We start from the raw sequence: 27,135 nt of genomic DNA on the forward strand, positions 1-27,135 counted from the left end.
AATTTTATACATGAAGCCAATAATCCTTGATACATCAACCCTTTGTTCCCCAGCCTGTACTGGGTCTAGGAGCCTTGTTGTTTCTTCCTGGTTCCAGTGCCCATTGCACTGTTACATTGGGTGCTCTTGGCTGCAGCTCCCTGTGACCTCTTGCAAGAGGGTCTGAGTGCTTACATAATAGCTGGAATGTGCTTGCATTCATGCTTTCAGAGAGGGGTGAGTGGTGGTGACAGGTGTGTGCAGATGACTGCTCTCTTGACCCTATGTCTAGGAGAACACTGTATGTCCTCTGATGCCAGGATCTGTTTAGGTGCCATCTCACAGCCTCCACTGTGTGTATCATGGAGTCAGAGCCTGTGGATCTGTGGCCTATCTAATCTTACCATGAAATTCCACAGGGAAATTTGCCACTGTGGGGACCTTTTCAGAGTTTTGCTTGTCTTTCCTTCATCCTCACTTGTAAGGAAGTTGCTCAGATGGTGTGAATTTTTTTTAAAGCTTGGGTGCCTTGAAAAAATAAAATGAAAAGTCTAGAAGTACATTCAGAAACACCATATCTGGTTTCTCTGTACATCCCCCCCCCCCACTTTATATTTTTCTTAGCTGATCTGTTTTAGTTAGCGCCAATATAGTGCTCCCCTCCCACACATCCCTTTAGGGTGAAATGCCTGCTCAGTGTGCTTCGGAAAGGCAGTATATTTTAGGCAGTCTGATAAAAGACTCTAATAGCCCCAGATTAATGCATTCATTCCTAGCCAATGGAAGGATTCATTACAGTGCTTAGGCTCAGGCTCCTCTCTGACGAATTTGCCCTGGGTAATGAGCCATTCAGCAGCTGCTACTCTGCACTGCTGGTAACCTGCAGAAGGGGGCAGTGAGATGGAACAGGCATAGGTAAAGTACAAAAGTGGAGGAAGTTTCTGGTACCTGCAGGTGGTCAGGGCAAGAGAGAGCAAGAGGGTGCTTGTTGACACAGCATCTGCATCTGAAGCTGGAACTGAGAAGTATCTAGTGGGGGATGTGCTGAGGAACGTGACAATGAATTTAGCACCACTGTGCCATTAAAGGCTGAGAAGTGAGGTTCATGGCAGACAACACATAACTCTGCTTTGAAAATGAACCCTGGGCAATTAGAAGGAGAGTGATATGTGGGAGAAGCTTTCAAACAAGTGTAACTATCACAGAGTTGGAAAGTTAGGAGACATTCCAAGAGTTGGCTAGCCCAGTGATTTGGGGTGGGGGGGCAGGTGTGATGGTGACTTAACCCTCCAGGGGACATTTGGCAGTGTCTCAAGACATTCTTGGTTGTTGAAACTTCTGGGGTCATGGGAGTGAGATGTTACTGGCATCTAGTGGGTAGACCAGGCATGTTGCTAAACATCCTACAATGCATAGGCGAGCACCACACAACAAAGAAACATCCATCCCCAAATGTCAATAGTCCCAAGGCTAGCCAGGTGCTAGCCAAGGCTAGCCTGACACCCTCCTGTTATGGTTGAGAAGGCTAAAGTATGGCAAACAGTGATGGCTCACGGTGACATAGATGGAGAACTGAAGACTGAGAGGGGCAGAAGTCTGTGTCTTTTCTCTCTCAATGACATGCCCTCAGCCCTGGGAGGACTGCTTTCAAATTCTGCACTAAATACTTTTGGAAATAAAGTTGTTCCCTCTCCTCCTGGACTCCAGAGCACACTTCCTAGCCCACATCTCCAGTATAGAAAATTCCATTGCCTACTTTTATGAACTCGTGCTGGTCCCTAGCCACTTTGGTCTAGGCAGATCTCTCTTGGGGGTTAGCTTATTATCTTTGTTATGCATTTTAGAAATGGATGGTGCTGCTGATAAAAATAAGAATTTCCAGAGGAGCTAGCACCAGACATTATGAGATGCTGTATGTGCAGTATTGTTGCAAACAGTTCCCCATGAGGGTGAAAAGGAGACCCTTTCCCATACACATAACTGTATCTCACAATTATTAAATATTGATTCATCTCAGCAGGGGCCTGTGCCTGATTTCAAATGAAGGCAAGTACATTAACTTGTGTTAATCTCATCTAGACCCATAGCATTGCACCCTCGTCAGTATCCGCTGACCCATGTTCTCTGATTGACACTGTAGATGGAAGCCGATTCCTATGCCAACCATTCTGATTCTAGAAATAAGCATATATGAGTTTATATCTGGAGTTATAGAATGTGTGGGGTGTGAGCACTAGAGCTTATTATAAGAGAAAAGAAGCCTACATGATGATGAATAGCAATTACAGGGAATTAGATTAGTATCAGTGTCTGGAGTAATGGTAAACATTTTCTGGTGCCGACGTTTGATGGCATTGGGGAGGTGGGGGGACTGGGGGATGATAGAAAGGAAGGGAGGCCAGAGATAAGAACAAATATGCAAGTCCATAGTGTGTGCTTAATGGAACTGAGATTTATTTTTCTGTGTGTCTTTTTAAGCCTCCAGATAGATCACAAAAAATACAGGCAGCCAGAAAAGAAATAGCCCAAATGTAATTTAAAGGACAGATTTTTAACTAATACTTCAGCTTGGAGACACCTGTCCTATGTTCCTTGAAGATGCCCAGCTCAGGGGAGGAGTATTAAAGTTACTGATTTATCTTCAGTAGCACAGACCTATTTTTAATTTATTGCCTGGTGACAGATTTTTGTTTAGCTTTTCTGTGTTACTCAACACAACCTCAGTAAAAGAAGAGCAGCCCATAGGCCATTGTTTCCTTTGATGCCCTCATGCCCTGGAAGAAGATATGGAACTTGGACTTCTCAAAAGCTTGTTGACATTTTCTCTGGCTTCCTGACAAGCAACAATTTTTGTAGTAGGAAATATGACTGCCCTGCCCGCTGATTCTTGATAAGTATAGCGTGTGTGTGTGTGTGTGTGTGTGCGCGCGCACACCTGCTTGTGCTCCTGTTCCTATAGACCACCAGTGTGGCAGTAACAGTTTAATCATTCCCATTAGGCCACCAAACCTATCACCAAAAATATCTATTTTAATACTGTGGAGCCACAGGAAAGAGAATATGTATGATGCCATTCAAAAACAGATATGAACACTCAGTTGTTGTGCCTCTAAGTAAAGAATACCTTCCATGCTGGGGGATACAAAAGGTGAAGCATGGAAAATAAATAAGAATAGTATAGATGTTTTCTTACAAGTCTCGTATTCTAGTGAGGGTGCTAAGTGCTTATGCCAAAATTTACTAAGACGGTACATGATATTCTGCATGAGAGGGGTTTGAATAAATGGGCGCAAGAAGACAAGGAAAGGAACAACTAATTCTGACCAGGGGAGTTCATGTATCCATAAAAAAATAATCCCTAGTGTGCTGTGCACTATTCTAGGTGACAGGGAGAGAGTGGTGAGATATGGATGTGGTTCTGTTCTCATGGGCTTTGCATCCTAATGAGAAGACATAAACAGCAAATAGCAAACAAATGAGGATTTCAGGAAATGGATGCATATCCCAGAATAACTAAAGCAGAATAATAGGGTGGGATAGGAAGCTATCTTAGATGGTATGGTCAGGAAGGATGCATAGTAGGTGACAACTGAAATAAGAACCAAATGACAACCAACCAACCAACCAACCATATGGGGATCTGGAGAAAGAGCATTTCTGGAGAAGGAACAGAAACTGAAAGACTGGAAAGTGTGAGGGAAAAGCCAGCTTGGCATCTTCAGGGAACAGAAGACAGGTCTGGGGACTGGAGCTGAGTTAATTCTGGGCAGAACAGTCGATGGTAAAGTCAGAGCTCCTCAGGGGGCAGCTGTGTTAGAGACACAGGTATGAACTTCAGATTTCACTGCAGTCAGGGGCAAATTGAGGTTTTTAAGGAGGGGATGTAATCTGAATTATGTTGTTGTTTTTAATTATTCCATCTTTGATGCAGGGAATGGAATTCCCATGTCAATGGTATAAGCACAACCCCTCAAAAGATGATGGGCCTGCAAAGTAAGAGACAAGAAAATGAGATCAAGGCATGGTGAGGGTTATTTCTGAGATAAATCCAACAGGACTTAACAATGGTTGTGTAAATTGAGATAAAGACAGAAATAAGAGATGATTCCTGTGTCTTTGTCTTGGACAAGTAAATAGATGACGGTGTCATTAACCAGGATGGAGCAGGTAGGAGGGGGTGGAATCCAGAACTCTGTTTGAGACATCGTTCTATTGAACAATGAAATAAACATGACAAATAGGCCAAATTGTTATCCTTTGTTGAGCACACACTGTAGACACAGTATTGTTCTAAGCCCTTGATGCATATGAACTCATTGAATCCCCAGGATAGCCCTATGAGAAGGATAATTATTAGATCCTTTTTTTTTTTTACAGAGGGAGAAGTGAAGCTTCTTGATGCACACAGATAAATTAATGTTGTCCTGAGTGCACATGTCTTGCACTGTAATGGAGAAGGGCAGCTGCTGCCATGAAGACCATGCAGTTGTATTTCCCATAGTAAGCAGTCAGGTGTTTTCCACCCCTGGGTATCAAAGAGGAGAAATCCCTGCCTGAGTGATGCGGGGGAGCAGATAGCCTCGTGTCAAGATTCATTGACATCCTGATGGGCCCACTTCCACCTGCTGTGAGCTGATGAGGGAGAAAGAGAGTTATTGTCAAATTCCCAACTTGCCCTTTTCAATATAAAGCTCGATATATATATATATATATATATATATATATATATATATATATTACTTCGGTTGCTAATGCATTTTGTTCTCTGGAGTGCGAGAGACCCAGCTTCCTGCATAGCCTTTAATTAGTTTCTGGATGATGACATCTCCACCGAGAAGCAACTGGTTGCATCCCTCCAATCTCCGGGGGAGATAAAAGAATCTAATAAAGACATTTGGTATTTCTAGGTGATGTGTTTGACAAGCTTTGTATTAACAAGAGGTCATGTTGGAACTTTTTTCTTTCCCCAACTGCTTCCCTCACTTGCTCCAGCACTGTGACATTTCACAGGGGGATTAAGAGAGCCATCACAATCACTGAGAACTTGTAGCTTAAAACAGACCAGCCTGCATCTCCACCCCTCATGCTGGAGGGGAAGAGGCTCCACCTTGATCTGCTCACAGACCTTAACCTTTATGAGGGATTTAGTGGCAATAAGGCCTCAGAACAAGAAATCAGTTTAAAACCAACTGACAAGTTACTTTGGACAGCACTGGGGCCACTTCCTGGGCTTCAGGATTCAAGGCCAGACAATGAGATGTTTCTTCCACTTGCCTAAATTATTCCCAAAGATGATGGTCACAGGGAACGTGGGTATAACTCAAATTTTCATTTTGACATACATGATAGCGGTACTCAGGTGGAGAGAGGCAGAAACTCCCCTCAGGGCTGTCTCCCTTCCTCTGAATTCAACCTTGCAGGCACGTTCAGGAAAAGAGCAACAGCTGTGGAAGAATCCATTTCATTCAACAGTCAAGGGTGGAGTGGGGAGGACTTCGCCACTACCTCCCAACTGCAGTCGGCATAGTCCCTTGCTGCACATGGTTTTATAGCCTGTGTGTGAGTGCATAACTACCAGTGCTTTTAGGCAATTAGGAATTAAAGTGCCAATGTCACCACCAAGGCAGCTGAGAAGGTAAGTGAGCTTGTCACTGTTGGCAGCTAGCAGATTGGCAGCCCAGAGACACAGCCTTCTGCAGGGCTGAGCCCAGAGTCTCCAGGAGGTGAGGGCTCCCTTCCTGCCCCCTGTCTCCCTTGTCTCTATTTGGTCTGGATGGAACAGCCCAGAAGTGGGCAATGGCTGGCACCTGAACACCTGAGCAGCTTTTAAAGGCAAGAGGAGAGTGTGAGTTAAGAGAATCATTGCTAGAAGTCCAAGAGATTATGGTGACCTACACAGACACTCTTACTTATTATCTTGTACCATCACAAGATGGAGAAGTATGAATCTGTCCTGGGGTTAGGAGATGGCACTGAGTGTGGTAGAAGGACCATTCCTCTCTCCACAAGGCAAGTTGCTGTGTAGAAGCAAGAACATCCAAGGGGCAGAGTTAGCTAACCTCCTCCTAAATTGGGAGGAAAAGGACCCCTATTGAAAACATCATGGCACCACAGGAATGGCAGGCCCCTAAAACTCAAATGTATCTAAAGGGTTTCTCCAGCTAAGGCCCAGGGTGACAGGCATTGTCCTGAGCCATATGGGGTCTGTGTCTCCTTTCTCTGGAGATCTTTCAGAGCTTACGCAAAAAGTCTTTCTGGAACAGGGGGCAACCAATAATGACTGGGGGAGGAGCAAAGTGGCAGACACAGTTCTAGAGCTTTCCTTAACTGGCCGCTTGAAGTTCATGGGCAGCAGCTGCATTCTTGCTTTAGGAAGAGAGAGACATAGCGATATGCCAGAGGGCAAGGGAACAAAGGAAACTGCTTGAAGAGGCTTAGTGGCAGGCTCTGGCTTCTGGGGAAAACAAGAGTAGACACTTGCTGGTAAGCAGAAATTAGAAGCAGGGGGCATCAGAATCTTCCTACCACTGCCACCTTGGAGATGCATGTGAAGAAAACATGGATTTCAGAAGATGTCATAGGTGTGCTATAAAGAAATCCCGGTCAGCAATTCCGGGTTGGATTGTTAGAGCAGACAATTATGCTGTTTACCACTAATTGATTGAACTCTGCATTATCTCAATCACAATAGCATTCATTTGTGGAATGATTAGCAGTTCACTAAGTGATTTCAATTGTACCTACATATTTCATTTGATACCCAAAGCCCTATAGAAAAAGCTTGAGTCTGGGATCTGCCACTTTCTAGCCTAGTGACTTTGAGCACATTGTTAGCTATTTAAAGCCTCAGTGTTTTGCATTAAATGGGAAAATGCATGGCAAGTGCCTAGTATTTATTAGGTGTTCAACAAATATTAGTTCTCCTCCATCAGGAGTAATAATAAAAAGTAATACTGCCTTGGATTTCTCTCTCTCTCTCTCTTTTTCTTTTTTTTTTTTATTCTCATAAAACTATGTAAGTGAATCAGGCTATTAGTTGATTCCCTTTTGGGTAGCATTATTTTAGTTTTTGAGGAACTCTAGTTTGTGTAAAGTTTAGATGATATTTTTAGAAATACATTTTTAGTGAATTTTAGTTGTCTGACTTCCTGTATGATGACCTTGGGTTACTTGTTTAACTTCTCTGAATTTCATTGTCTTTATTGTGCAGTGGGGATAATGCCTAGGAATTACTGTGAGAATTTAAAAGGAAGCAGAGAATGTCAAGCTCTGGTAAAGTACTTAGCATAGAAGGTGTTCAGTGGCCCTTCCCTTCCCTTCCCATTCCGTCTCTCCTCCCTTCATGACCTGGTCTCTAAAAATCAGGTCCTATTTGGTGAGTGGAGCATGAAGTCGGTCATGCACATTGAACCAAAAGCAAATGCCATTGTGCTGGAAGCTGGAAAACAACCAGTCCTGTCTGGATGGCAGGTCCACATCATGATTAGTAATAATACCCTTTTGTTCCCACATTAAACAACTGATGAAAAGATACTTCTTAGCAATTTCTTGGAGGATGCCAAATATAATGGAGCACTTATGGTTCCAGGTAAGTTGCTGTGAAATTCAATTCACACTAATATGCCCAGAAGCAGGAAAGCATAGAGTGAAGAATGCATGGTGTTTATTTTATTCTCCTACGTCTCTATCAGGAACAACTAAATTGGGTCAGAGAGCAGAGCTCATAAAAACTTCCTTCCACATTTCAGCTGATCCTGAAAGGAACAAATTCCAAACTTCAGAACCAGTGGTTTATGACTAATCCTGAATAAATCACTAGCTTTTCTCCCAGGACTTCATGATTTTCCAGCAAACATGAAGGGTTTTAATATGGAGAGAGAGAAAAAATGAGATATAAGAAATGACAAAAGGGTTCTAGTAAAAGATGATACAATCTGCCTGAGCTTTGCCATTAAGAGCAATTTCAACCTCTAATTTAGGATTCTGAATTTCTGTAATCTGACCTTTCCCTTCTGGAAAGTGGAGGCAAGCGAATAGGGTCTTGTTGCACATCCCCATCCTGGGCTGCAGCCAGCATCCTGACTTAAAGATGCCTCAGAACCACTAGCACAGGTATCTACCTGGTGCTTAGCATACACTTTGGCAAGGGGTGGGGGTCCCATCTCCACCACAAAACCAAAGCCCCTCCCCCACAGCCCTTAATGTCTGTATTTGTCTTCATATTGGCCTCTAGGGGTACACATTTTTAGTAACACTAATAAATCACTTTTGAATAGTATTTTATGTTTAAAATATGATTTCTCACAGTCTTGTCTGATCCATAGGCAATCTATTCTAAAGAAGCAAGATAGTATTCATATAATTAAGGAAATCAATGAGTTAAATGATTTACATGAGTTTATGCAGCTAGTGATTGTTGGGTCAGGTCTTAATACCTGATCTTCTGATGCAAAGCTTCAGGTTCTTTTTATTGAGGGATAAGAAATCCCACAGAACCCATAATATTGGAATATGCATTCAATTATAATTTTTTTATTGGAAAGAAGGAATAAGGAAGGAAAGAGAAAGAAAGAAAGAAAGAAAGAAAGAAAGAAAGAAAGAAAAAGAAAGCAGGAAGGGAGGGGAAAAGGACAGAAGATGGAAAGACTGACTGACTAGTCTCTTCAGTCAAAATAAGCCAAATAAGTTCTCAGTGGACACAGCAGTGGGTTTAATTGATTATTTCTCTGCCATGGTGTAGAGACAGCCAGGAACACCTGGTTGGATGAAACAGTCAGGTTGGGGGAACTACAGTGCTGCCTCCCAGGAAGGCTGTCCAGGAAGGCTACAGCTACCTGCCTCAGCTCATATTAGTAGAAGCTAAACATGAGGGTGCTGATGAGGAGGTTCTGGTGATGGAGGAGGGAGGACAACATGATATTTATGCAAGAGTGGGAAGTCTCAAGAAATATACTCCTGAAACCTCCCCTCCACTCTTCTGACAGAGAGTAGCACCATATACAAATGAGCAGAGAGGGCTCCCTTTCCCGAATGTACCATAAGCATGAAGATATTCACATGGAGAGGTGAAAGGGGATGATGGGTGAAAGGGATGGATAAGTTTAGCAAAGGTCACAGTTTTTGGTAATGTGAATTCCAATAGACTTAATATATTTGGATCATATAGAATCTACATTCAGGTCCCACTGTCAATGCTTTACCTGGATAACTTTGAGCAAATTACAAAAATCTCACTAAGACTTAATTTCTTCATATGTAAGTAGGAATAGTAGTATTCCTCAGAGGATTCTGTCAAGATTAAATGAAATAATGGAGCCAAGCTCCCTATAAAATATGTAATGAACAACAGAGATTCAAAATGTGTCAATGCATGCATGTGTCTATGTGTGTACTCAGTATCTGTTTATGGTTTTTAAAGTATGCATCCATGATTCCACATGCAGTTTGTATTTTCTAACTCATATAATCCCTCATTTTCAAAAACACTCTTCAACTCTGCAATCTTCAGTTGTATGCCCTTGAACAAGTTCCTTGATCTCTCTGAATATAATTATTCTCATCTGTAAAATGTAGGAAAGGAAATAATTAGGGAGACAACACACCCCATTTGCCTGGAACTTTTCTGATTTTGGCAGTGTAAGTCCTATGTTCCAGGAGACTCTACAGTTCCAGATAAATGAGGACATTGGGGCACTTTAGAAGTAATATCTACTTGTGGGGTTAATGCAGGGATAAAATAAAGTAATATACGTAAAATATCTATTATACAACAGGTATTTAATAAATAGTTACTATAAGTATTATTATAGATACTGAGAGTCCTTAGGGGTCATTTCAAGATCTTGAGGAAGTTCATTTCATTCAATTTATTTGCATTTCCAAATAGTCGAATAAAAATACCCTAACGCAGGGCTCCTGGGTGGCTCAGTCGGTTGAGCATCCGACTTTGGCTCAGGTCATGATCTCGCAGTTTGTGAGTTTGAGCCCCATGTCGGGCTTTGTGCTGACACCTCGGAGTGGAACCTGCTTCGGATTCTGTGTCTCCCTCTCTCTACCCCTTCCCCACTCATGCTCTGTCTCTCAAAGATGAATAAATATTTAAAAAAATTAAAAAACACCCTAACTCATTCATTCATTCAAAAAAATATTTATTGAAAGCTGTGCCAGACATTATGGTATGTGCTGAGCATCTCAATGAACAAAACAGGCAACAGAGCTTACATTTTACAGTAAAACCTTGGATTGCAAGTAATTTGTTCTGTGAGTATTCTGAAAGATGAGCAAGAATTTCTAATAAATTTAACTTGATAAACGAGCAGTGTCTGCAATACGAGTAGTACGTGATGCCGAGTGTCACATGGTCACAGCTGAGCCAATTGTTTTTGAAATTCACTTTGATACACAAGTGCTTTGGATTAAAAGCATATTTCCAGAATGAATTATGCTCACAAACCAAGGTTTTACTGTATTGGGAAGAGGCAGGTAATTATGTAACCATCTAGTATGGCACGTTCCACTTTAGAAAGGGTGATCAAGGAAGGCTTCATAGAGGAGCTAAGATTTAAAGAATAAGACAAAACCATCCAGGTGAAGAGCAGGGAAAAAGATAATCAGAATGCATCTGAGTCAAGGAATGAATGACCTGTGAGTGTTCCAGGAGGAAGGGTAGCCGGTGGAGTGAGAAAAAGAGAATGATTTGGGATGGAGAGAGAGAGGCAGGCTCTGGTTCATGAAGGGCTTTTGACCTCAAAGAAGGAGTTTTCATGCTCCATGACCAACTCATCTCTTTGTTTAGTCCGAATGAGAAAAAGAAGTTCAATTAACAGTTATATTTTGCATGAGACTTTGCCCTGGTCTACAGTGACCAGTAAGAAAAGACGGATTAGTCCACAAACCAACATCTGCTTGATTGCATCTTCAGCTTTTTGATCTAGATGGTACATTCATGCACCAGGCTATTAACATACACCTGAGAGTCTCTGTGTGGGATCTGGAAACCAGGAAAGTTAAGGGTGTTCCAGATTGGCCCTTTTAGTTATGTAAGGACAGAGGTCTCAAGGCCTTAGTAGTGAAGCAGCCCTTGCTGTGAAAACTACCATTAGCTGCCATAGGCATCTCAGATCTTCACTACAGAGAAGAGGCAGGAGAAGTGCCACTGGCAGAAAAGGGAGCCATCTGGGATGCATAGATCTGCATGTGCCATGGGGAGCAACCTGGTCCAAGCAACTTATGTGCATTCCCAGCCCCACAGGACTGTGCAATGCTTAATAAAGCATCTTAATTTGGATTTAATAGGATATCTACTGTGTGCTAAAAACAGCAAATTGCTATTTATTAATGGCATAATTATTAAAACTTAACACCTGGGCAGTGGAAGCTAAACCAAGAATGAGGAAGTTCCCTAGAATACCGTTTCAATAATTATCTTATTTAATTATTTACACTTCTGAATTAGAATTCAATAAGAGCCAGATTAAACCTTAACATAATGTATTAAATGTGGAACTGTATTCAGAGTGTGGCTCACTGGGCTTCTGCCTCCCTTCCCAAACATAACCTCTTCACTTCTTGGTCTTCCTGTTCCCATATTGGTGTTTTTTTCTAGGTTCAGAACTTAAAGTCAGCAGACATGTTACATACATGTATGTGGAAACTAGCTGATGGCCTTTTTAAGGAAGCATGAACTCCTAGCACATCTCATTTACTTTTGAAGCTTCAATTATTACTCCTCTGCTGTTGACTTTCAAATCCTATTCTGGGACCTTGCCCCAGACCTTTAATGGCATCACTGTAATTGCCGAAAGGTTAAATCTGCCTGCATGTCTATCAGAATGTCTAAAACAGAATCTAACTCATCAAAATAATGTCCTCCCCAAAAGATCTCCATATAGCTTCCAGGAATGTGCTACTTAGCCATCTAACTGCTGTTGAACAAAATGGCATTCACACTTGACTCATTATTTCTAATTCTTCCCTTCTGGCAATCAAGTACCTGTGCATTTTCCTGGGCGTTGATCTTAAAACCATCCTTTTCTTTTCATCCTTATAGAGCCAACAGTTTAATCCATGCCTTGAATATCACTCTAATATAGATTGATTTATTTGACTTCAATTTCTGTCTTTCATTCTGTCTGACACATTTTTGCAGATTGTTTTGCCTAAAGTACATTGAAAATATTAAGGATTTTTTTTCTTTAAAAATTTTCAAATACATGCTGTTGCCTATAGAATAGAGTGAAAATCTAGGATCTAGTCAAGCTGTTCCATAATTTGGCTTTAGCTTTCTTCATTGATCTTATATCCTCTTCTTCCTTTAATCAGTTAAAATCTATCAACCACCCATTCTGTATTGACACTACATAATGTGTTTGCCAAGTGCATATAATATTAAAACTCACTTATTGAGCACTTCAAATTGCTAGGACCTCCTTTAAGTCCACTTTGTAAACTTACTCCTTAAATCCTCAAAAAAACCCAAGAGGTACATGGTATTGTTAGCTTTGCTCCATAGATGAGGAAGTGAGACACAGAGAGGTGAATTCATTTGGCTAAGGTTACCCAGTTTGAACATATTCAAGTCAGGATCTCAACCACTACTCTCTTTTGTCTTTTGTAGTAAATAAACTGTGTCTTCATACATTTCATGAATTTCTGCTTCCCATTGATCCCCAGGTGTTCCTGTTCCACTTGAAGTGGCTTTACTTTATCAGCCTTTGTGACTGTTTTTCATTTGTTGGTATCCAAAATAGACTCGCTAGCCAAGGCAAAGTCACTCTAACACTCCTACTTGCAGTGTCCTCCCTTTTCCCAATTTACAGGACTGAATATTTGTACCATTCACTTGATATTCAACCCCACACAATTTTGTGACAAATGTTGCTTTATTTTTCAACTCTCTAGGATGTTCATAGTCACTGTCTCCTCAAACAGATTGTAAGCCAGTGGAGAGCCAACAGAATTTATATATTTCTGCATGTCTTTCATATACCAACAACACAGTTGTGTATATAGGAGTTGTTCACCAAATGTTCGCTGAAAGACTTTTGGCCCAGCCTCTGTCAGCAGCTCTTCTTCCATTAATAATTATGCCTTGCCACAAAAACTCTTAATAATAGTATTCTTCTTATGTCTCCTTTTCCTACAATGCCTTCCCTCTTCTCCTCTTCAGATTCACTTTTACTTATCTTGGGCTTAGTTAAATGTCACACATCCACAAGGTCTGACATGACATCCATCTCCAGGCTGGCTTAAGTGTCTATCCTTTGTATTCCCTTAATACCATTTCTATTCTTCTGTGTCACAATACATTAAAGGTATATACTTCTGGACCAATTTTTATATCTCTAGACTGTAACTCCTTGAGGACAAGGGCTGTGTCTTGTTTAGTGTTAAATTCTTAGTGCTAAGCATAATGCCAGTGTATGGAAGTGATCAATGAATATTGATGAAGGAAGGAAGGACAGACAAAGTAATCCTAGTATGTTTCTAACAGCCTGCGTAATGAGAAGAGGTAAGATGCATAATGTATCCATGGAAACAATATAAATATATAAATAATCCTATCTTAGTTGGCCAGAACTTTTTTATGAACATGAATTAGCTAAGACCACAGTGCATCCTTATCAATTCAATTTAATTTTAAATACTGACAGTGTGCTAGCAGTTTCCTCCTGGAAAGTGATACTTTCAATCCCCTAGTACCTTAGGTACTATGCCAATTTAGTTCTGATAATTGGGATTGCACCTCTTGTCAAATGACCACAGCTCTATGCCATGAAAGGTCTGCCTTTCAAACTCATCTGGGGCCATGTGCCACCTCTGAACTGTTCTCCTGGGCAGAATTGAAAGGACAGCAAGCATTTCTCCAACTTCTACTTCGTAAGTTGGATACTTTCCAACTGTTAGTGGAGGGAGACAATTCTAGATGATTCTTCCAAGCATAAGGTGTGATTGTCTCATTTAATATACTTACTGTGCTGACAGCTCTGGCCCAAAACACCTTCTATTCTACTTGGGGGCTGTCCATTGTTCTCTAGTGTATGATTAGCAGATTAGCTATCATGTAAGAAGCCAGGAAAATGAACTCCCAGTAAACCCTTCCAAAGCAAGAGTAATTCATTACCCAGTCTGATTTCCACTTAAAATGTACTTTAAGCACACTTCCAACTACAAACCCTAAATCACCCTGTGTTCACAAAGTCCATCATTTTTTATTTTATTGCATGGCGTTGGTGTGACATAATCCCTTGCAAAGCATCTCGGAGTGCTTTACAGATCAATAAATTACTTACCTGCACAGTTGAAGCAGTGTCTGCAAGGCCAACACAGTCATTATGCAAGCTGCCTGTCCTCCAGGAAGCAAGCAAAGCTTTGTGGGTGCCAACGCTGGGTGGGAGCAAGGGCCAGGCGAATGTATGGGTTGGGGGAGTGGTGGTGCAAGCAGTGACTGTTACAATTAAAGCAGTGAATAAAATATATCAAGTTTAAATGATTTTAAGACTGAGAGCACTTAGAAACTTGGATCCTTCAGACAGTCAGCAAATCAAGTGTCCAGTCATTAACCCATCAACTGTCTTTCTGTCCAAGAAGATTCAATCTAGCTTTTAAAATGGTGCAGCCATAAATTGCAATGTCACGTCTTAGAAGTCCTGGATCATAGAGCCAATGGGCACTCCCCAGCCCTCACCACATTGATTCTTCTACCAAATAGTTGTATCTGTCCTATCAAATAGTTGTGAGAGTGCAGGTGTATGTGCAAATGCATACACACACACACACACACACACACACATGCTGTCTCTCTGTCTAAAGCTCAATATGGATTTATATCTAAAAATGATTAATTGATGTTTACTTTTTGTATGACACCCCACTCAAGACAGCAGAAAATAACAAAGTAGACTAAGTCTTTAGATCTTATACTCAGAATGTATAGCATACCGGAAAGATGAGACAAGTGTAACATAAGCAAGTTTATTTTAAATGACTTGGAAGAGGCTATGGGATTGCCAGGAAAGAGAGGTGACATCTTTGTGGAGATATCTGAACAACATTATAGAAAGCCCTCACCTGAGCCTTGGATAATTCCAATAGGTATACATAGTTGGAGAAGAGAGTCTAAGTGACCAAAATCAGCAACAAAGGTGTGGGGATTAGGAAATAAATGTGCAACACATGCTTATTAATGAGTGTTCCCAGTAAGGTGGAGTGTGGGAAGGGAGTGGAAGACACTATGCAAGAAGGAAGGAAGGAAGGAAGGAAGGAAGGAAGGAAAGAAGAAGGCTAGAAGATACCTGGATGATCCCGTTTTCATGGAGAAGAAAGTCTAACAATTAGAAGTGAGTGACTAATGGTTCAAGCAGAAGAAGAAAGTCCAGCATGGAAATTTGCAATCAATCTGATTTTCAAATGAGGCGGTTCATCATCTGGCCTTGGGACAGGAAATAATTTTACATTTAAGTTTCCTGGGATCTCCAGCAAGCCAGATGGCATTGTGTATTGGGTAGATGATGTGTGCTGGAATTGCACACTCTGATGGCTCAGAGGGTGGCTTGTTCAAGGGAAGAACCTAATTTGAAGAGCCCTAAGGGAGCTGAATGGAGGGGTCACTTAATTTATGATGAACTAATGTGTTAAAACTAGTGCCTGTGAGACTGAACTGATATGTGTTTGTAATCCAGTCCTGATACTGTTACAAACGTGTAGCAGGTTGGAAAGGTGGTTCCCTTGAATATCATTATAATTCCATCCTATAAATATTTGTTGTGGTTTTTCCCTGGTTATAAATATGATTCAGTCATGGCTCAGGCTGTGAAAAAGTTCTTGGTTATTGGATGGGAGATGCTAAGCAAATAACCATAACATAGATAGGTGTCAAGAACTGGAGTCTGGAAGCTCATGAATGTCACCCTTACTTTATAAATCAATTAGAAAATAAGAGAAACAAATGTCATACTTGAGCTAAATGCCACATTCACCAGTGGGAAAGATGGTACTAGAGAATTAGGCTTAGATGTATAGCAACAATGGGCTTCTAATTTAGAACACAAGAATGAGACAGATACATATAGGCAAGTGGAGGCTGTGCTGTAGGGTGTACAAGACCCCATGGGATGCTGCCCCTGTGTCACATGTCTGAGGAAGATGCCACTAGAAAACAGCTTCCTAAGGGAAGCCTGGTTCCAAAACAAAAGACTGAAAGAAGTGTGGGATCCTACTCGCAATTTTACCAATTAGAATAAACCCTTCGCCTCCTTGGGGGATTAATTTAGGATAGAGAGAGACAAAGAGACCAAATGTGTTTGCCTAATTGCTGTTCCCTCTGATTCCCCGTTAGGTATGAGTAATGTGCTCTGGGAACACAGATAAGAAGAGCTTTAACTTAAGTATCTGAAGGAGGACAGACACGAGTAGGGGTAGGGAACGCTGCATCAACTGGCATTTGATTTGGACTTTAAAGGATGACTAGAGGGGGACCTGGGTGGCTCAGTCAGTTTCAGTTTGGGTCATGCTATCACAGTAAGTTTGAGCCCCGCATTGGACTCTGTGCTGACAGCTAAGAGCCTGCTTGGGATTTTCTCTCTCCCTTTCTCTCTGCCCCTCCCCTGCTCTCTCTCTCTCTCCCTCAAAATAAATAAACTTTAAAAAAGAATGACCAGAAAATTTCCAGGAAGACATAAGAGACAATATAGATCCCAAACGCGTGATGGCCAAGAAGGACATAGAGTGTCGGGGATAACAAGGAGGGTAAGGAAAGGTGAGATCATAGGTAGCATAGATTGATGCTTGATTCTGAACTGCCTAGTATGCTGGCATAAAGAAGATTGTGTATTTTCAGGTAGGCAATACGGAGCAACTGGAGGTGTTTAGGCAGAGATGTGGTACAATCAGAACTGCATTATATAAAGAGTACTCTGAATGCGGTGTGGAGAATGACTGGTGAATGTGTGTCGGAGGTGGGTGGGGGTGAGAGTGGAGAAGGAAGCGGGTGGAGGCTAGGAGAACAATTATTGCAGTATTGCAGTGGAATCCATTCCCATTCAGACTCCCTGACTCTGTGTTTAAATGGGAAGAAATAAAAGCTAAGTTCAAGGTAAGATAATTCTTTCATGTTTAAGGTAATTCCTCTAATTTTTAATCATTTACTCCTATAGTTCCAATATTTCAGCCCTGGGCTGTGCTGCCAACTATCATTATAAGACAACAAAGAAATGTTTCAGCAAGATTTTTATTTACCTCTTATCTTTTTTGTCTCTACAGTATCTCCCAAAATTGTAGAGATTTCTTCAGATATCTCCATTAATGAAGGGAATAATATCAGCCTCACCTGCATAGCAACGGGTAGACCAGAGCCTACAGTTACCTGGAGACACATCTCCCCAAAAGGTAAGAGAAGAAATGGAAGAATTGTTGGCCATGGCTAGGAGGTCATGGCACTGGTGGCTTTATCCAAATGGCCCTACATTTTTGGTATCCTGATAATAGTATACTCATGGGTCTGAAGGGAATTTTGGTGATCTCTACAAGACAGGAATATGTCCTGTAAGATTTCAGAAATCAAATCTGAGCATTTCTCGAATGCTGGGGAGATTAATTCCAATTCTTTCTGGGTGCAATAGTGGTAACCTGTTCTGGGTGAACTTTATTGGTCTTGTTTGATGACGGAACAATCATCATTGGTGGCATTGTCCAGATGGTTGTTCTAAGATACTAAAAACACAACACATAAGGATTTAAAAAAACTTTGAATGGGCATAGTCCTAAAAGGAAAATGTCCAAGTCTGACTCCTCAGCATTGACAAATATCTGGTCCCTAGTCCATGAGCTGTTTTGTGGTTTTGTTGTTGTTGTTACTCAGATTAATCTTAGATAACAAATATAGCTCAAGGTGTGACTAAATTGCAAAATTTACCTTGTCTAAATGTCTAGATGTTTTGTAGACCAGACTAAGTGCTGTTTTGTGCTTTCATGGATTAAACATTAAACCTTTAGAATTTAAGGGGAGATGCCATTTATCATTAAGGTAGCTTTTATGCAAGATGCATTAAATTATTTCATTTGTTTTTAAATATGTACTGAGTGCTTATAATAGCCCAGACACTCTGCTGAGCACTGGGGATATAGCAATAAAGCAAAACATATCAGTTTTTGTTCTCATGAGCTTCCATTCTCAGGAGACAAGTGACAAAAAAAATGAATCTACAATGTAACAAGTGGTGATAAGAATAAGAAAATAGAGCAGTATACATTGACAGAAGAACCAGAGGTTCAGTTGGAGAAGGCTTTTGAAAAGGTGACATTTGAGCAGATATGTGAATAAAGATGCTTCATTTCAGTGCTTATTGCTGGCTAATGTGAGCTATGTTTAAGTAAGTGTGTATGTGTGTGTGTCTATGCATGCATGTATGCATGAAGTTATGTGTATGGCTGAGTACTACAGGTTCAAGGATTCTAAAGGAATCATCATAGTGGATATCTCCTTGGTGTTGCAGGTTGGGACCCCCAAAAGTAGACCCTGACAATGTGATTGGCATGCAAGAAGTTTATTTGAGGCTCTCTTGGGATCAACTTCTATGAAGGGGTAGGGAAGGAAGCAGGGCTGGGCTGAGGGAGAAGCTGAGTTGCCTGAAGACCAGTGGAACATCTCAGCTGACCCTGTGGAGAATTCTGAGGCCAGTGTTACCCTTTAGCAATGCTTTGTTGAGATGGAGGTGACCTTTTATACCAGCAGAACAGCCTTGGAATTTGGGCTATCCCCTGAAGAGTTTTGACCTTGGAATAGGCGTCTCTCTTTACACTAGATAGTCTGCATAAGGGGCTGCACCAGAGAGCTGCCCACCAGCAACACATCTGTCCCTGGGGGCAGACATCCTCTCTTCCTGAAGATGGCAGAACATTTGGACATTTAAATGAAATCAGTGTAGGACTATGAGTGGGCCCTCATATCGAATTCCTCTCACAGAAAGAGACAGACTTGCCCTGCTGGAGATTCTCAGAGAAGTCATGAAATTTTCAGTGTGTTAGGCCTGAATTGCTGGGAGCAACCCCATGCAACCATTTCTGACTCTACCACTGTGAGCAAATGGATCTGAGAGAGTACTCACATGTCTGCAGTTCTCTCGATTTGGAATGGCCTTACAAATGGACTGGCCCAAAAGCTGGGAGGAGACTTCTACTGTGCATGAGATCATCAGTGAGAGAACGTGGCTCTAGGGCACCTCTGAGGCAGGGTCTATCGAAATGGACAGACTTTCCAAGTTCACAGTGCACGCCATTCATCACTGCTTAATGCTTGTCCCCAGTGCTATTGGACGCCAGGGCTCTCTGTGCTTTTAAAATCTGTGGAACATTCATCATCCTGGGTAGACTCACTTTACCTTATGTAGAGAGGCACTGGACCCCTCCTTCTTGCAGGTCTCCCTCTGTCTCCTGTCTGGTATCTTCTCTGATTTCCTCTCCCAGCTTTTCAGCTCTTTGTCCTTTTGTAAGTACTCCTCCTGATATTTCTCCTCTGTACATCTTCTCCTTCTGTCTTGCCCTTTCATGCTTTCTCTTTTTATTGTTTACTTTCTCTTTCTTTCTCAGTCTCTTAAACATCTGTGCATTAATTTCAATTATCCCTCCATTTTTTTTCCCTCTCTCTCTCTTCCTGACAATTACTTCTGTCTCTCTTCTGGCATTGGAGCCCCCTCTTTCTTTTATCTTGCTGAAGTTCACACTGGCATACCTTAAAGTCTTTTTACCCCTTTTGTGGCCATTAAGCAGACTCATTGCCTCAGGGGACTTTACCTGAGCCTGTGCCAGATGCTTCCATTTTACTGTTTTGGCTGCTATGGAAACAGAAGATGGATCAAGGAGTGAGGAGAAGGATAATCTGAATCTACCTGTGGATGAGAGTAATTTAGATGAACAGCCTTTTCCAGATCCCTGGTCCAGATTAGCTATCGCAGATTCAAACTGATGAGACATGCCAAGCAGTAACTAATCACCTCAGAACTCACCAGGGTGCCGTTTTCCCAGTGACTGATTATTTGGAGATCAGAGGTGTCAGTGGACTGCTGCCAGATCTGAACCGAAGCTGGAGACCCTTAGCAGTAAGACCTTCATCATTCCCCCCTAAATATTTCCAAAAGGGTACTTATTTTAAATAAGTTGGGACAGTCTTGGGGTTCCTTGGTGAAAAAAAAAAAAGATATGCCACATCTTAGCAAAGCCTCCAAAGGTAGAGAGCTCTTGTCATCTTTTGTTCTACTTTGTGTGGGTAGACCATGTTTCAATTTGGACAGTTCTCACACACATACCCATAAAATCCCTGAATGGATAGCTGATGGAGGCTAAGCACATTGGCAACCCTGATGGCTTCACTGCATTTTCTCCCTCAATACTGATGTGTTTGTTTTGTACATTTCTGAAAACTCCTAGTTTCTTCCATCATAACTCATATGGTGCTGCTTGCAATAAACTTCTACAAACCTCTTTAGAATGTGTATCCCAGGCTTGACCCCTTTTTACATGGAGAAGGAGAACAGGAATGTTAACCACCATTTTAGTAATGGCTCATGCATTTTGGTACACAGACACAGGAGTGATCATCTGATCAGAAGCAGAATGGAGGGGCCTTGTCCATGAAATTATCTGCCTAGCACTTTACATCACATGGATAAAATGCCACTTTTCCATATCCAAGGTGAAGAGGAAGGTGAGGCCTCCCAAGACACACCTCTGTGCTGCCATTGATCATGGGAAGTAATTGTCTCTTGTTACTGGCAATATGTCTTCTAGTTCTCCTCATGAACTTACCACTCCCAAGAGTTCAAGAAGAAAGTGCACAAGCTTTGTAAAGATACCTGCCCTCCTTCTGCACACCTGTTTCGGAGTGTACATGTTTTGCTAACACCTGTATGGGCCTTGGTCTTTTCAGAAGGAAGAGCCCTCCTCTCTCTGTCCTCAAGGAAATTCTATTTGGATGGGCACAAATGTTTTATTGGCCTCTTACCAAATTCTGTGTAAATGCTAGCATCCTACTCCAAGGGCTCAAACACCATCAGTGACCCTTGTCTCGTATGGGCACAGTCCCCATTAATGGCTCTGTGCCTTGTCTTTTGTCCCCATCTAGGCATGCAATAATTTATTTTAGCAAAGCCTTAAGCGTTAGTCTTTCTATGTAAAAAAGAATACCTTTAAGGTTCTCTGTTACTCTGATTCTTCCATGTGTCCTAAAATTTTTATGTCTCCAGTTGCTGTTGGATTGTAGGAGCTTTAGAGAGAAAGGTGAGATTCCTATATTGCCACATCCCCAGGAGCCCAACATGGAACTCAGGTGAAGATTTGAGTCAGATCACTGACATGCAGATTCTACTATACCTACGGAATCAAGGATCATTGAGCATCCTAATGGGGCATCCCTTTTCAGTGTGCCTACCTCCACTTCTCTGCCATCAAACAAAATACTGAAAATAAAAACCTTACCAAGGCTACTGAAAGAATACTTTGTACTCAGATGTCGGTTGGGGGCTCAGAAAGGTCCAGTGAGCTGTTTACAGAGATGTCCTGATTTCCGATTCATGAATTCTTTGAGACCTATGTCTCTTTGAGGGCCCACATCTCACTTTATTTCTTGACCTTCTAGCACAATGTCCATCACCTAGAAAGCATTCAAGAAATATTTGTTGATTCTGTGAACAAGCACTTACTTTCATCAGTGCCCCAGAAAGACATGCTTGTTCTCCCATGTCAAAGACTTCATCCTGATCCTTGAGGAACTCCACTTTGATGCTGCTGTTGAGACCTGAGTGTTTCCTGCTGAAGCTCTGTTGGGGAATTTCCAGGACATTTTCTCTGGTCTTCACAGGATTGTCAAGCTTTTCCAAAGTTCTCCTACTGGGAGACCTGCTGTGGCTGGTCTTAACTTCTCCTTGAAGGAGAGACTCCTTTTCATGTACTCTTTTGAAAAAGTTGAGAAGACTCACAAGTGACTTTGAAACTGGATCCTCTAGTGAGCTCTCTTCTACCCTAATCACTGCCTCACTGCTGTCACTCTCCTGATGCGTGTGTTACTCTCATATGTTCTTCATCTGGCCTCTCTGAGTCTCTTGGTCCTTTTGGTGTCTTACTCTTCCCAACCCTAATTGTGCCTAAACTCTCAATGGCTCCAACAGTTTCATAAAATAATCCTGGATGTTTCCAGGGAAAGTTACTTCAACTGTATATGGAAATTTGTTTCTCCTCATAGGTTAAAAAAACAAAAATTCAAAGAAATAAATCAGTGTGAAAAAGAGAAATAATAGTTTAAAAATTCTCCCTGCCCCTGACACTATGATAGTTGAAGTGGAAAATAGATTGGTTTTTCTTAGGGCCATATAAAGACTCTGGGAGCAAAATTAAGAGCAGGGCCATACATCTTTTGGGCTCCAAACCTAGCGTCTGTTATGGAACACTTACCTTTCAATGTGCAGTGTGAGCAGTGGACAAATACCTGTGGGACTAAGAAACCTTCCTCTGCCAAATCTCTTCCCTTCCCACCTCAGGTCTCCTCTACTTGAAGAGGTCCAGGGCACCTGGTTTTTCTAGACCTTGTTTCTCATAGCTTTGAAAGGCACCAAAAACCTCACCAAGTTGTTGAGGACAAAGTGTCCCTTGGATGGAAGCTTTTCTTCTCCTTGTCAATGCCCTGAGTCCTTCCCTCCCCCACCCCCACCACACCCACCTACTTTCCCATTTGTCAGTACTGACAGGTCTTCCTCCCCAGCCAAGCAGGACACTGAAGCACTAATTGGCACTGGAGGTATCACAGCTTGAGTTCAACCAGAGCTGGCAGGCGCCATGACTCCAGTGACAGCTCTGTGAAAAAGTGTCAGGAGCAAAGCTGTGGCATGCCATCGGCTGACTGCAGCACCCTGGCACTAATGAGCAGCCTGTCAGCACCAGCATCAGGGGCCCCATGTGGCACAGAGATCATTAGGATGGCAGATGAGAAAAAACTTCTCCAGCAAAGAAGAGCCAGGATTGGAAGGGAAGGAGGACAAAATGGAACTAAAGACCTCTCCTTACCCACAGGTGGTTATCTCCCCGCAGGAAAGGACCAAAAATACACACACACACACACACACACACACACAACATGTTTATAAAAGATCCCTATGCCAACTCTGGACAACCCTTGGAGTCTCATTTTGGTTGAGTTGCCCTGTAATTAATTGATATAGGCCACAAATCTCTTCTGCAGTAAGCCAAGGGGGAGCTCAGTGACTAAATTAACTCCGGTCATGGTCGCCCATACTATGAAACCAGGAAGTAGTGTAAGTTCCAAAGAAAGAGGGACCTGAGGAAAAAAGAAAGCATTGGTATCAGTGGGTTGCTTTTTTTCTTTTTTTCTTTTTTGGCTACTTTTCAGGGCAGACTCCCTGCCCAGGGAAACTGCTGAGCTGCCAACTGCCTGCCTGTCTTCCACTGGAGTATGATAATCTAAGAGACACAATTAAGAGAAGTAGTTTTGTTTTGTTTTGTTTTGTTTTCCTTTGTTATTTCATCCCAGAGGTGGGTTTGGGAAATGGCCAATATGTCTGCTTTGTTTTTCTACTTCCTGAGGGCAGGTGTGAATTCTCCAGCTCCATTCTTCTGCTTCATGCTTTATGAAGAGTCTGGCCTCTCTCTGAGTTTTGGTTACCTCGAATGGCTCCATTTCTTCATGGGTGGAGGTGACCTGACACAAGGTGGCCATCTGTCTGAAAGAAATGGGCCTTGAGAGCAGGTCCAACTACATTTGAAATTGCTTCCACTACTTACCAGCTGGGTCCCATTGGGGTAGTGATAAATCTTTCTGAAGATGTGTTTATATATTAATTTTGTTCTTGCTTCTTGGTGTGGCACCAAGAATTTTCATTATTTGTTTCTGTAGCCCATTTGCCCCCCACGCTGCAGTTACACTAACAACTGGACATTTACTTTTGGTGTCCTTACCTTTGCACTCATCAGCTGGTCTCCCTTGATCATGTCCTTGCACATTTTGGATAGAGTTCTATTCTTTCTTTAAGACCATGGTCAAATGCTACCAGTCACCTCTGGTGGCTTTCTTCAGGCAAAGTGAGTCACCCCTTTTTATGAGATCCCATAGCATTTTTCACACATTCCTAATGATGGCAATTCTTACAATGACTTGTATGCTCAAAAGGCCCTCCTTATGTCCAAAGGACAGTTATTATGCTGTTTTATTTTATCCGCAGTGCCTAGCACAGCACCAGATGTTTGCAGGTTCTGTAAGTGATTGTTGAACAAAGAGGTATCCAATCTATAGATAGATACAGTATTTTTCACCCTCCTCTTTTTAAATTTAGTCTTCCTGATGCATAATTTAAAATAAAAGTCACTTTAGTGAGTAAAGGGTAAGATACAGGAACCTCATCTCTTCACATCATTCTTTACTGTCTATCATGTTTCCCAAACCAGTCCAAAGAATTTGTAAGAAAATGTTCTCCCCACTGGTCTGCCCCCAGAACCAGCCCTAACACTCTTCATATGCAAAACAGAGATAATAAAGCCTTCCTAACATGGATGCCATGAGGATTAAATGTGGTCTTCAGTGCCACGGGCCTGGCCCCAAAATGACACATAGTAGGTGGCCAACAATGTGAGCTTCCATAGCCCCAGTCAGCATCTTGCCTTCCCTGCCACTCAGGAGACAAGAGCAAAAGGGGAGAAAATTAAAATTCTTGTCTCTGAAAGGGTTGAATCCTTACAAAAGCTGAAGCTCAGTCAATTGCCAGAATGGATAGACATTCAAAGGTGCTTAATCAGCACCTCTCTCACCGCCCCCCCCACCATTTTCTAATTAACGTAGGTGCTTGATTAAAATTCCCAGAGTACCCCCAAGTAGCTATCCCAGGAGAACTAAGTAATTGCTATTGCAAAAGATATTACAGTGGTCATTGATGGTGGAAAAAAAATAATTGCATCATAATTGAAAGTGGCAGATCTCCTGTCCAGTGTAGCAGCAGAGCATACGGTATTAGGCCCAACCTATACAGAGAAAGCCATTTATTATGATAAAGATAAACCAGTGGCACAACTTCAAGTCTGGGGCAAAGTGATCCAGAAACTCGTTAAGCAAATGCTTTAAACACAGACAAGCAGACCAAGGTGGGAAGGAAGAAAGCTGAGGAAGACATTTACAGATGACTCTTTAACTCCGTAATTCTCTTTAGCCATAAAATTACAGCTGGATAGATACAGTTAGGGTAAAATTTGCCAATGTCAATAAGCATTTTTGTAAGTTTAAAATTTATGATCTGGTTTGAAGCAATATTATAGCTGTGCAACTTCCTACTTCAAAGAAGAGGAGAATCATAAAAAGACTAGTGGGGAAATTAATGAGTTCAATGTGCCTGGATTGAGAACATATGAAATCAAGCCTCAGCCTAGAAACCAAGGGCAGAAGTGCATACCACAGACACTGTTTGTGGTTTTACTCAATTATTTTAAAGCCCTTGAAAAATGTTCTAGAATCAGACGTCGGCTGAATTCAGTCATTGCTAACAGCATCCTTCCCCACACTCTCCTAAGTCAGGCTATTTATGCTGGTACTTGGTGACCGTTACTATGCAGAATTGTTTTGATAGAACAAAAAAGGAAACATAAAAGCAAGAATATTGTATCATCTTCCCCACAGATGCTAACCAGCCCTAGCTGGTTAGATGCAAAGGGCTTCTTAAAATGGGAGCCCCTCCAGGCCAGAAGACCACATTTCTGATGAGTATCTGTAGCAGGCAGGTCTACTTGGCATCCAAGAAGGTCTCAGCAGGCCTCCCCATCCACCACAAACACAGTGACCTTCTGGCTATCACACCCCTGGAGATCACTTAAGGTTTTGGAGTTCCATGTCTAGCATCCACCATGCTTAGATAAAGTTTTCCATGCCAGCTTGGAGAAAGCTTTTCATTCCAAATGTCCTTGTCACAAGCAGTGTGAAGCATGTCCCATGATTAGGCTGCTTTATCAGTGAGAGAGGGAGGCTTAGAGAGGTAAGGCTAATGGGTCAAGGTCACACAGCTCCACAAATATGCAATGGCCAAAGTAAAACTCAAATCCAAGTCTTTTTGACTCCAAGGTCCATATTCTTGAAGTGTATTGATTTCCTGCCAGGTTTCTGACCTATTGCTTCTTCTGGATCTTCTGGGACATGTATACTTTCTGGTTTCAGACCTCTTGCCAGCCCAGGGCTCTGCTCCTTGGGTCATCCACTTTTTTACAGCCTTCTTGTAAACTCACCCACACTCTTGTTCAGACACTGTACTCCATTTGGAGCACTGTGCTTGGCCTTGACATTCCATCCTCTCCAATGATCTGTGGCTCCATGCAGTGGATCTTTGCATGAATACCTCTGAGCAAGGGACAGAACCCCAGCATGGAGAGTTGACCTCACCTCAGTTCTCCAGTGAGTTTTCTTCCTCCCACTGAGTCAGCCTTTCTGAGTTTTATGCTCTGTCAGCTTTCCCCCTCCACCTGGACCGGGACTCATGGCAGTGATGTGGCTGTTCTCTGACTTGATTTATTTTTTCTTCATGTTAAATACTAACATTCGCTCACACAATGGTATGTCTTTGGCTTTGATTGTTATTATTAGGTTGTTTTACACTTTAACAGCTTTAGATATGAAAATAAATTGCTGGATTCCTGTGTATGTTTTTCATTATCTGACTCCATTCAGTTTCCCTTATGTGTCCTTGTAGTATTTGGCATATTTTATCTTCTCAGTGGTGTAAAATGCTTTTTACTACTGGAGCCAGGACAGTTGTGAAGTAATGAACAGAATACCAATTTAGTTCCTTTCAGATCAAGGAGACTCCAGATTTCTCCGTGGCTGGACTCCCCAGGTTCCCCACGTACTACCGCACACTCAGGCTGGTCATCACCTTTGAATTTGGGATGATGAAGAAGTAATTCTTCCTGCCATAGGAGGATCATCTTACCTGCTGCTCCCCAGCAGTGATAGATTCTTCTCACACCTTCCCCTTACCCTGAAAAACAAATCCCTCTTCTCTCTACTAATGGAGATTTAAAAGGAATGACTTTGGACTTTATCTTTCCTCCATAAGGGATTCAGAACTCCTCCTGTTTTTTAACTGTCCTGCACTCAGGAGGCCTTGTGTTCCTTCTCTGAAT

General features: G+C 41.9%; 1 protein-coding gene across 6 annotated transcripts in view; it reads left to right on the forward strand.

Moving 5' to 3' along the window:
* NTM (neurotrimin) overlaps positions 1–27,135 on the forward strand; it is a 396,118-nt gene that overhangs the window by 272,766 nt on the left and 96,217 nt on the right. For all 6 annotated transcript variants that reach the window (XR_007144903.1, XM_047823727.1, XM_047823723.1 and 3 more), the window contains one exon: positions 17,239–17,364. Coding sequence is in view for 5 of the 6 variants with exons in the window: in XM_047823727.1 (XP_047679683.1) it covers positions 17,239–17,364 (126 nt within the window). In the remaining variant the exon portion in view is untranslated. The remainder of the gene's footprint in view (positions 1–17,238; positions 17,365–27,135) is intronic.

The sequence above is a fragment of the Prionailurus viverrinus genome, chromosome D1, assembly GCF_022837055.1.
Source record: "Prionailurus viverrinus isolate Anna chromosome D1, UM_Priviv_1.0, whole genome shotgun sequence".
NCBI lineage: Eukaryota > Metazoa > Chordata > Mammalia > Carnivora > Felidae > Prionailurus > Prionailurus viverrinus.